The 11,556-nt window shown below is 50.5% G+C and overlaps 1 protein-coding gene across 1 annotated transcript in view; it reads right to left on the bottom strand.

Moving 5' to 3' along the window:
- Window positions 1-6,531: 6,531 nt before the first annotated feature.
- SPIRE2 (spire type actin nucleation factor 2) overlaps window positions 6,532-11,556 on the bottom strand; it is a 42,973-nt gene continuing 37,948 nt past the window's right edge. The window contains exons 14-16 of the mRNA XM_023732520.1: window positions 8,458-8,485; window positions 7,515-7,630; window positions 6,532-6,754 (exon numbers count right to left, since the gene is read on the bottom strand). Coding sequence (XP_023588288.1) covers window positions 6,532-6,754; window positions 7,515-7,630; window positions 8,458-8,485 — 367 coding nt within the window. The remainder of the gene's footprint in view (window positions 6,755-7,514; window positions 7,631-8,457; window positions 8,486-11,556) is intronic.

Raw genomic sequence — 11,556 nt, 5'->3', positions numbered from 1 at the left:
GTGGCTGCCTGGGGACAGGGTGGGAGGGACTGACTAGAAAGGGGCCCAGGGAGCTGGACAGGAATATTCTCTACCTTGATGGTAGCAGTTACATGGGTATATACATTTGTGAATTTGCTGCAGAAGAAATGCCTGGCAATCTGCCTCCATAAAGATTATAACCAAGAAAACCTTATGGAACAGTTCTACTCTGTAACACGAGATAGTCATGATTCAGAATCGACTCGACAATGGGTTTTTTTTGGTTTACCATCTGGTGAAAGGTCCACGAAAATGGTCAACTTCAGCACAAACCGATTTTGGCCTGTTAACAACTGGGGTGAGAATGAAGACTTGAGCATTCTGAGAGAAGTCAGAAAAATTACCAGCAAATCTAAGGATAAATGATGTGATGCCTGAATTTGCTTTGAAATAATCTATGGGGAGAAGTCGGTTGAAGAATGGATAAAACACAACCAGTCGTATGTTGCTACCTGTGGATGCTGGGTGATAGATACACGGGGGTTCCTTATACCACTCTCCCTGTTTCTGTACATGTCTGAAATTTTTCATAATAAAAAGATTAAACAAATGACAAGAAAAAGGCGTTGAGTACTTTCAGTCTGAGAATTAGAAGAGATGGGAGAATTAAGACAACGGAGTGAGACCCTATCTTCAATAGAAAGGCCATAAATCTCTAAACCCAAAGTGCCAAACCCACGGTCCGCACTCCCCACTGTGTACACCGGGCCCTTAACGCTCCATGCTGTGTAAAGGTGGGGCCACTGCCGAGACCAGGAGAGAGGTAAGAGGAGGCTGGTGTCTCCATGATCCTCATACCCTCTGCTGCCCCTTCAATCAACTGACCACCGCCATCAAGTCCCAGAGAGCACGGGTGAGAACCAGGCGTACGCCCTGCTGCGTGGGGCTCAAGACAGTCAGCAGTCACCAAGGAGACAGTCATTCACATTCACTGAGCTTTTTCTCTGCACCAGGACCTGCTGTGGGGGCTCAGCACTGAGCAAGACTCGGACACCCTGGGCGAGGGAGGAGCGTTGTGAGAATTAAACGAAGATGTCTGTGCAGACCCACTAAGCGCTGGTGCACAGGCCGCACTCAAGCCCACTGCCCAAACCAAGCGACCCTAAGAAGTCCCGGCCATTGCCAACTCCTTGACGTCACGGCCCCACCCACCACAGCCTGAGTCCAACTTCACCACGCCCCCTGACGTCATAACCCCACCCACTCCACTGCAGTCCGAACTCACCTTCACCCCCCGCCCACCGCCGCACTGCGGCCCAGACCCAACGTCGCTCCGCCCTGTCTCGCCCCGCCCACATACGTCATGACCTCACCCACTCCAAGGCAATCCAAACACACCTTCGCTTCACCAACCGCCGCATTGCACTGCGGGCCAGAACCAACTTCGCCCCACCCCCTTGACGTCATTCCCCGCCCCATCCTCCATTGCAGCTCAGACCCAACTCATCCCTCTGTATGACGTCACGGCCCCGCCCATCCCAGCCGAACCCAGACCCAACTTTACCCACGCCCAGTCCCGCACCATGATGTCACGGTCGCGCCCGCGTCGGCCCCGCCCCATGCAGGTCCGCCTCGCCCCTGCCCCCGCCCCCACCCACCGTCCTGCCCCAGGCCGTTTGGCTCCTTACCAGCTCGAACCGGTTGTTGACGCGGACACTCTCCTTCCCCGTACCCCGGGGACGGCGGCCAGCTGGCCCCCGTTTTGGCCCCTCTTCTTCTGCGTCATCATCTTCCCGGAGGACAAACTGCAGGGCGCCGGGCCCAAGGGGCTCCTGGCCACGCTGCTTCCCCCTCAGCCTCCGGAGGGCCCGGCGAGACATACGGCCCAACGGCTGTTGACGTCTGGACAGAAGAAGAGAGCAGTGGAGAAAGCTGCAACGCGCCTGCGCACTTGCGGCCCGCTGGCGCGAGGCTGGCGTGTCGCGTCTGCGTGCTGCGGCTCCCAGAGCTTCTCACGTCACAGGTGGCGTCAGAGGTGCGGACGCCGGGCGAGCTCTCGCGAGAGTCGGGCGCCTCCTCGCGGCTGTGACCGCAGCCCTGCATCGTGGTTTCCTTTGTGTTCTGGAGGGGCCCGCGATAGATGATGGGCTATGATGGGGGCGAGGGACCGTTGACCTGGACCTTGGTTCTCAGAGGTCAACGGGGAGGGTAAGGGAGCGGGCTGCACAGGTGGGCGATCCACTGGTGACAGGTGGGTAAGGCGTGGAGTGTCCTCACCCCCTTCCCCCGGCAGCGTTGCACGTCCCACCTGTCGGACCTGGCAGGTGCGACTCGTCGCAGCCTAACTCCATGCTGGAAAACGAGACAGTTCCCTCCTTGCTAGAAAAAAAAAAAAAAGCCCATTGCCGTCCAGTAGATTCTGACTCATGGTGATCCCCATGTGGCAGATTAGAACTGCTCCATAGGATTTTCTCTGCTGTCATCTTTACAGAAGCAGATAACCAGGCCTTCCTTCTGCAGTGCCGCTGGGCGGGTTCAAACCACCAACCTTTAGGTTAGTAGCCAAGTGCAAAGTGTTGGCGCCACACAGGGACCCTCTTACTAGAAATTAAAAAAATAAAAAATAAACCAAACCTGTTGCTGTGCAGTTGATTTCGATTCATAGTGATCCTATATGGCCGGGTAAAACTGCCCCACAGAGTTTCCGAGGAGCGCGTGGTGGATTCGAACTGCCGACCTTTATGGTTAGCAGACATAGCTTTTAACCACTACTCCAGCAGGGTTTACCGCTAGAAATAAGCACACGTAAATCTAGAACTCTTCAAAATCAGATTTCTGGACCTCATCCAAGATCAAAGGACTCTCAATCTTTGGGGCAGGTCCTGGGAGTTTGCTTTTTGTTATATTTGGCGTTGTTGTGTTTTTGTTATGTTAATGAGGCAGGATTGGTGTAGGGGGTGTATCTTGAGTCAATCTCTTTTGAAATATAAAGATTAAACACAAGTTAGCAAGGAGAGATGGGGAAAGAGACATGCCAAGCCACATGAAGATCACCCAGGAGCAGAAGCTCAGAAAAGACAAGGACGTTCCTCCAGAGCCGACATACAGAGAAAGCCTTCTAGAGCCAGCACCCTGAATTCGGACTTCTAGCCTCCTAAGCTGTGAGAAAATTTCTATTTGTTAAAGCCACCCACTTCGTGGTATTTCTGTTACAGCAGCACTAGATAACCAAGACAGAATTTAGTAATGAGAAGTGGGGGTGCTGCTGTAACACATACCTTAAATGTGGAAGTGGTTTTGAAACTGGATAATGAGTAGAGGCTGGAAAAGTTTTAAGGTGTGTAAACAGTAAAACCCTAGATTGCCTTGAAGAGACTGTTGGTAGAATTATGGATGTCAAAGGCAATTGTGGTGAGGGCTCAGAAGGAAGTGAGGAGAGCTACAGAGAAAGTCTCTATCGTCCTAGAGAATACATACGGCACCAACAACAAAATGTTGCCAGAAACGTGGACATTAAATGTGCTTCTGGTGAGGCTTTAAAAGAAACTGATGAACATATGATTGGAGAATGGAAGAAGAGCGATGCTTTTTATGCAGTGACAAAGAACTTGTCTGAATTATGTTCAAATGTTTGTTGGAAGGGAGAACTTTTAGGTAATGAACTTGGATATATAACTGAGGAAATTTCTAAGCAAGATCTTAAAGGGGCTGTGTGGTTTCTCCTTGTTGCTTATAGTAAAATGTGAGAGGAAAGACATGGACTTAAAAATTAACTGTGCAAAATTAAAACTTAAAGATTTGGAAAATTCTGTTGTACAAACTAAGGACGCATGTCCTAGCGTTTTCACTAAGGATGTGGCTACACAATCCTTTGTTAAAGAGATTAAGCCTGTGACTGATGAACCTAACTAACTACCACAGCAGGAAACCCATCAGCTTAGGCTGATGGAGACAGAGAAAGAACGAAAGGAAAGAATGCTGTCTGCCTCTTGGAATTCTACAGGCAGAAAACAGGCCAAAGGAGCTACATCTGTTGTCCTCCAGGAAAAGAAAAGGACCATCCCTGGAGCAGCTTGGAGATCAGCAGAACTGTTGGAAGGAGCACAGGAAGCAGGGCCTTCTCTATTTCAAAGGGTGGGGCCATGGTCTCCTGGATCTCAAAAGGTGTGGCCACAGCCTCCTAGATTTCAGAGTCAGATCTTCACCAGCTCGGTTCAGGAGTGTGGGGCTGCCATTAAGGTGTGCCAGGGGGATGGGTCCGCTGCCCAAAGCTGAGGGGGCGGGGCTGCCATGCCCAAGGGGCAGAAGAACGGGGCCTACTGAGATTGAGGGAGTGGGGACACCACTCAGAGTAGAATGGAGCCACCCAAAGCCAGGGGAGCAGATTTGCCATCGCAGAGGGCCTGGAAGTTGGAGCTGAAGCCCGGGGCAGAGGGGCCCCCCACCCAGAATCCAGAAGGCATGGCCAAAACCCAGAGTGCGGAAGGTGGGGCCATTGCCTAGAAGGTCTCAGAGAACAGAGTTATTTTCAAGTCTTGAGAGCTAATGTAAATTGTTCTAGGTTTGGGATTTGCTTGGTGCTTGTTAATCCCTTCTTTGCCTCCAATTTCTCCCATTTGTAGTGGAAATGTCTACCGTCTGTCTCTTCCACCATTGTACTTTGGAAAAAGATAACTTGTAATCTAGATTTCACAGTTTCACAGATGAAGAATTTTGCCCCAGGATGAATACACCTAAAGTCTCACCTATATTTGATTTAGATGATTCAGAAGATAAGATTTTGAGCTTGGAGTTGATTGAAGACTTTTGGGATGATGTGATGAGGTGAATGTGTTTTGCATGTGGCAAGGACATGAGATGTTATGGATTATGTCCCTGAAAAATGTGTTGTAAATCCTAACCTCTATGCCTGTGGTTATAATCCCATCTGGGAATGGGTTGTCTTTGTTACATTGATGAGGCAGGATTAGTATAGGGTGTATATTGAGTCAATCTCTTTTGAGTTATAAAAGAGACTAAACACAAGCTAGCAAGCAGAAATGGGGGAAAGAGACATGCCAAGCCACATGAAGATCGCCCAGGAGCAGAAGCTCAAAAGAGACAAGGACCTTCCTCCAGAGCCGACAGAGAAAGTCTTCCCCTAGAGCCGGCGCCCTGAATTTGGACTTCTAGCCTCCTAACTGTGAGAAAATAAATTTGTTTGTTAAAGCCACCCACTTTGTGGTCTTTCTGTTATAGCAGCACTAGATAACTAAGACAGTGTGGGAAACAGTGGTCTAAGGGAGGGGCTTTTAACCCTTACTGTATGACAACTTTGGGCAATCTACTTTATTCCATTGTTTTCTAGGGGCATTCACTTCCACAGCGTCCCCATGTACATCTGACTCCCTCATGGTAGCCTGGCTTCAGTCTGGACAAGCTGTGTATCTCTGGCCAAATTCCTCTCCCACTCTGAGCCTCTGTTTCCTCATCTGTAAGACGGGATGACAGTAGAACTCCCCTCCTGGGTGGAGTGAGCACAGAGGGTCCAGTGCAGGCCCTGAGCCTAGGAGCAGCCCCCCATTCCCGAGGAGCATGTGGACCCTGCGACAGTGCCCAAGAGAGCAGTTATAGGGATGTGGGAAACGAGGCTGGCAGATGTGGCTATAACAGGCCCTGGGCAGTGGACTGAGCTGCTGTCCCGAAGTAGTCCTGCTGGCTTCAGTACTGAGACTGGGCCAGCATCATGAGGTTGGTAGAGAGGAGATGGCCTGGGCACCCCCACCTAACAATAGGCTGGAAGATTTTTCCCAGTCCCGGTGGGCAAGCGGGCAGCCCCTAGAGCCCAGCTTCCACCTTCAGGAACCATGTCCCCTGCTATAGGCGCCGAGCGAGACTGGACCACACCTCAGGGTACACCCCAGACAAGCGACTGTAAGACCACCTTTATTAGGCCGAGCATGGCCGTGTGTACAAACTTACAGCACTGCACCCCTCCTGTACCAGGAATGCCAAGCACCTCAAGGCCCTCCTGGGCGCAGAGCGCCCGTCTGGCAAGAGGGGCACATGCCCACTGTGGAGGGCCAAGGAGGAGCAGGGATGGGCCAGGGTAGATGCAGACAGCAGGCTGCAAGAGTGGGCACGGCCAGGTCTCAGTCCCTGCGATGTAGGGTAGATGAACCTCAGGTGGGGCCTCTTGAGCCCAAGCCTCTGAGGGACAGCAGCTGGATGTAGGGTGCCTGGTCCCTTTCCCACCCTGGACATCTACCCAGGGAGAATTCCGGGAGGACATCCTGGGAGGATGGGGAAGCAGCGAGAACCGCGTGGGGCCAGTCTTACCTGCGGCCCCATCTAGAATCCTCCGCTCTACCCAGGACCTATGTTCCCCCAGCGTCCACCAAGGAATCTTGAGAGGAAACGGCCTCCCACAGGGAGGGTACTAGAGGGGCCAGGAACTGTGTATATAAATATAGAGGCTGTGTATATATTATATAAATGTGTCTATATATGTATATATGTACATGCACAGCTAGGGGGTAGGGGCTGCTGTGCCCCGGCGGGGGGCCTGGAAAGCCGCCGGTAGGAGGGCAGTCACTGGAAGTCCAAAGTCTGGGTGGAGGGAATGTAGAGGGACTGGGTCTGGCGTGCCCGGCATGGCGTGGTGTTGAGGACGTCCACGCTCTTGCGGCTGGAGCGGACCACATCGGCCACGAAGCTGGTGCAGTCGCTGCAGACGTCCTTCAAGATGCAGCCGTGGGCATAGATGTGGGGGAATTCCTCCTCTACGCTCCGCCACTGGGGCCCCTGCAGGGACCTGGGGGCAGAGGGCCAGCTCAGCAAGAGGACCCACCACACCGGAACACTAGATCCACTGTCTCTCCACACTCACAGCGACCCTGTCCCAGTCACTGCAGCCTCCTCTCCCCCTCTCATCCCCTTCTTCCCTCCCCACCCCTCCCCCCTCCATCCCCTCCCCCCTTGCCCTCTTCCCCCCTTTCTTCCCATCCCCCTCCTCCCCTCATCCCTATTCCCTTTGTCTGCCTCACCACCTGGAGGCCACCAAAGCCCCAGGTATTTGCACTTAAAGTCCCCTTGGCCTGGCTTGGCTCCAGTGTCACCCCCTCTGGCCTTCCCTGGTGCTCCTCCCTAACATGGCCTCTGTCCACTCCCCACCGTCTCCCTCAGCACCTGCTCATTTCCTTCCGGCTTTACAGGCCTGCCCCCCGTGGAAAGGTCAGTACCCTGAGGGCAGGCTCGGATGCCAGCCAAGCCAGCAGCCCTACACAAAGTTGGGGTCTACACAGATTTTGGGAACGAACGAATGAACGAACAAGCCCAACGAAGGCTCAACGGGAACATGAGTCCTGGCCCTGACCACCCACATATGGTTTCCCTCTCAATTACTCAGTGTCCGAGAGCCCTCCACAATTTTCTGTATCCCAAAACGGCTCTTGGCTTCCCATAGCCTTGGGGTGCCCAGCAAACAGAGACAGAGCCAGCCCCACCCTCAGCTCCCATACCCCTATGAGCGCGATCATCACGGTGATGTCAGCTATAAGGCCAAGGGGACTCACTGGAAGACATCTTTTCTCTGCGCCTGTGTGGTTCTGGCACTTGAAACTCTCAGAGGACTCTCAAAGCCCAGAGTGTATACAGGGATGTGTGCAAACTTCTTAGAAGGCATCTTCATCTGCAATGCAGAGGGAGGTATGAACAAGACTACCCAGGGGATGGGGCATCATCACAGTCAGCTGGGGACATGCAGTCATGGGGCGCCCCCCATGGGGTGTGAGTGGCATCAGTGATGAGCTGGAGAGGCCAACCTGCCCCCCACCCAACCTCTCCTCTGGTGTCTGAGGCCAGCATGTGCCTCTGGTTTATTACACACCCAACTGCATTTTCCGCTTATTAAGATGGGCGTTCTTAGAGGGCAGGGGATGTGCCTTTTCATGCCACACAGGACCTAGCATCACGCCCTGCACTCAGTAAGTGTTTAATGCCGATGAGGTGAAGTTTTCTATTGCCAAGTGGCAGGATAGACAGTGCAAGTTAAAAAAAAAAAAAAAAGTGGTGGAAAAAAAATCCCTTTTGAGCAGATTCTTGTTTCTGAGTTGAGGTGTAATGGGGCAACATACTTCTAAATGTTATTTATCATCCATTTACCACTGTGGACACCTGCAATTACGCAGACATCCTGGTCTGCTATGAAGAGCCTCTACAAAAACACCTAAGGAAGGTGCACAATGTTAGAAGGAAGGACTTTTAGAAAGGAAATGAAGGGTTTTTGGCACCAGCTTACTGACATGCGATGTTTAAAAAAATAAAAAGACCACCTACAAGGGTCTTTAAAAACTAAACTTCTGGGAAAGTTTATGGATGGATTCTTCGTGGAGGAAGAAGATTGGTGAGGTGCCTGGGAAGGGCGGGGTAGTCCTATGGGAGACAGCAGAGCCTCCATTCCCCACCACCGGGAGCTCCCAGTCAGGCCACACTCAGACCCCAAGGACATGGCCTCACCTTTATGCTACAGGAAGAGCAGACAGCTCTGGAAGGGAAAGAAGCGGGAAAGCAGCATCAGCTCTGAGAACAGGCACCTGTGAGCAAACTACTGCCTCCTGGCCTCGGTGTCATGCCGGCGCACGTCCCAGATCAAGCCGTCTTTGCCTTTGGTGGATCCTGCTTACTTTACTTTCATTTTACTCCTTTTACTTAGCTCTCCACCCCAAATACTCCTGCATCCTTGCAGCTGTCTCTTTGGAATATCCAGTCTGGAGTTTTCTCGTACCCTCCACACTTGTGGTGTGCCCATCACTTCTCTCCATCTGGGCCGCAGGGGCCTCGAATGAGATGCTCAATTTTAAGTAGCTGTTAACATTTTCTTATTCCTCATACCTGATTTCAAAAGTAAACACCTGCTTGTTATAAAAAATTCAAACATTAGAGAAAATTATAATTTAGAGAGATGAATCTTCTCTAAACCCTTCTTCAGAGATGACCCCCTGCTGGCACTATTTTCCATCCTCCAGGCTTTTCTATGCATATGTTAACAAAAATATCAACTTAAAAATAAAATGGTGTATAATGCGTACAATTCTATAACAACACATTAAGGGGTCTTCTCCATATTAGTACAACTGTGCACGTTGACTTTATTTTAACAAGGAACTGTGTTCTACTGCATGGATGTCCCATAATTGAATTAATTAGCCATCAACAAACCCCTGGGTTAATTTGATTTAATTTCATGCGCTGATCATAGTCGGCTGATACTTGAGGGGACCCTCTGTAGACCTCTGGGTTCCCTCTCGCACCTTTCCCCTCTCTGGAACTCTGCACTGTGAACACCAGCTGCCTGGTCTCCCTGGACCTCGAGCTCCACCTCCTTACTCAGGACCCCAACAGGCTCTGCCTGTCTTACCCCTCCCTGGGTAGAGGCCTGGAAATTCCCTCCAGGCTGTTGCTGGGGCACTCCTAAGCTTTCCTCATTTGTTCCCCACTTGTTGCCTGATGCCCAATGTTTTGAAAACCACTTCTTGGGAGGCAGGGCCATGATGATGGAGTAGTCAGATGCCTCCTGTGGTCCCTCTTACGACAAAGACCCCAAAAAAAAAAGTGAATCAATTATATATGACAATCTAGCAGTCCTGAACATCAAAGGCAAAGTTGAGGAATCAGACTGAGCATCAGGGGGAGGGAGAGACAGTTGAGAAGCAGCAAGGAGTTGCCAGACCTGACTTAGCGGGAACCGGTACCCTGCAGCTGGCGCACATGGTGAGGCAAGCAGTGGCGCTTGGGACGCGTTTTCCACATTGGGAGAGACCGAGTGGTAGACAGTCTACTCAAGCCTCTAGAACCAGTGAAAAGCGGTGCTCAATCGGCAAAAGATAAGTACATGCGTCTAACCTACCTGACAGATCAAAAAACACCCACTTTGGGAAATACCTCCCTCCTATTTACCTACCCCCTCCCGGCTCTGCAACGGTCCCGGGCTGACTTCAGCCATTGCTGCATCCCCTGGGCCAGAAGTAAGGACCTGTCATGCACCCTGAACCATTCCCCCAGCCTTGGAGAGGGAACAAATTGTACAGGAGTAAATAATCTGCCAGCTCCCCTTAAGTCTGGAACTTAGGGTAGGCACAGATCCTTTGCCTAGGCACAGGCATAAGGGGTCCACAGACTTTGAATGCCTTTCACTCCTGCACAGACTTGTGTGGGCCCATTTCAACAGCATAGGCCCTCATTAACACAGTACAACAGGGTATATACCTGAAGCCTAACTTCAACTGTCAGCTATATGGTGGAGTGGCAGGTTCGTGACATTTGACACCGCTCTGCCCATTAACCAGGATCCTAACCTACCCACATCAGGGGCCTGAGGACTGGTGGCTCCACCTACACCACCTAGCCACCTGCAACAGGGGCCCAAGAATAAATGGTGCCTCCCAGTCCTTACAGCCAACAGCACTGGGTGCTCATAGTCCGGCTGCAAAACCCACCCACCTATACGCTCTAGGGAACAGGGACGTGCTTTCCTCTCAGACACTCAGGGGCAGCCGTCAGCCCCCTGCCTTGTTCAGCGCATGACCCCCTACTGCAGCCAGATACCTGTGCCTACACTAATCACCCATGCCCATCTAAGACTGTGGGTGAGAGCCTGCACCACACACTTGGTGACCAACTAGCTGCACACCTGAGCTGAATCCATACAAGAAAAGTAAACGGACTTGTGGGCTCACATACCTAGTAACAGATCTAACCACCTGGTGACACGACGTTAGAGCTTCAAAGGTGCCAATAATGATACTAGCTCACAAGAGCAGGCTATTTGGGCATATCAAAACAAAACAAGAAACTAGGAAATAGTAAGCAAACATAAAATAAATAAATATAATAACTTATTGATGGCTTGGAGACAACAGTCAATATCAAATCACATAAAGAGGTAGACCATGATGGCTTCAGCAAGCTCCCAAAACAAAGAATCAAGAAATTTTCCAAAGGAAGAGAACTCTTTGGAATTACCAGAGGTAGAATAAAAAGATTAACGTACAGAACTCTTCAAGAGATCAAGAAAGAAATGAGGCAATATGCAGAACAAGCCAAGGAACACACAGACAAAGCAATAGAGGAACTTAAGAAGGTTATAGAAGAGCATAATGACAAATTTAACAGGCTGCAAGAATCCATAGAGAGACAGAAAACAGAAATCCAGAGGATTAACAATAAAATTTCAGAATTAGACAACTCAAAAGAAAGTCATAGGAGCAGAATTGAGACAATGGAAGTCAGAATTAGTGAGACTGAATATAAAGCACTTGACACCAACTTATTTGAGGAAAAATCAAATAAAAGAACATAAAAAAATGAAGAAACACTAAGAATTATCTGGGACTCGATCAAGAGGAATAACCTACAACTGACTGGAGTACCAGAACGGGGAGGTTTAAGAGAAAATACAGAGAGAATTGTTGAAGATTTGTTGTCAGAAAACTTCCCTGATATCATGAAAGATGAGAAGACATCTATCCAAGATGCTCATCGAACCCCACACAAGGTAGATCCCAAAAGAAAGTCACCAAGACATATTATAATCAAACTTGCCAAAACCAAAGATAA

This window comes from Trichechus manatus, unplaced genomic scaffold (assembly GCF_000243295.1).
Source record: "Trichechus manatus latirostris isolate Lorelei unplaced genomic scaffold, TriManLat1.0 scaffold00053, whole genome shotgun sequence".
NCBI lineage: Eukaryota > Metazoa > Chordata > Mammalia > Sirenia > Trichechidae > Trichechus > Trichechus manatus.
The sequence above is the reverse complement of the archived record's forward strand: the minus strand, read 5'-3'. Positions and strand labels throughout refer to the sequence as shown.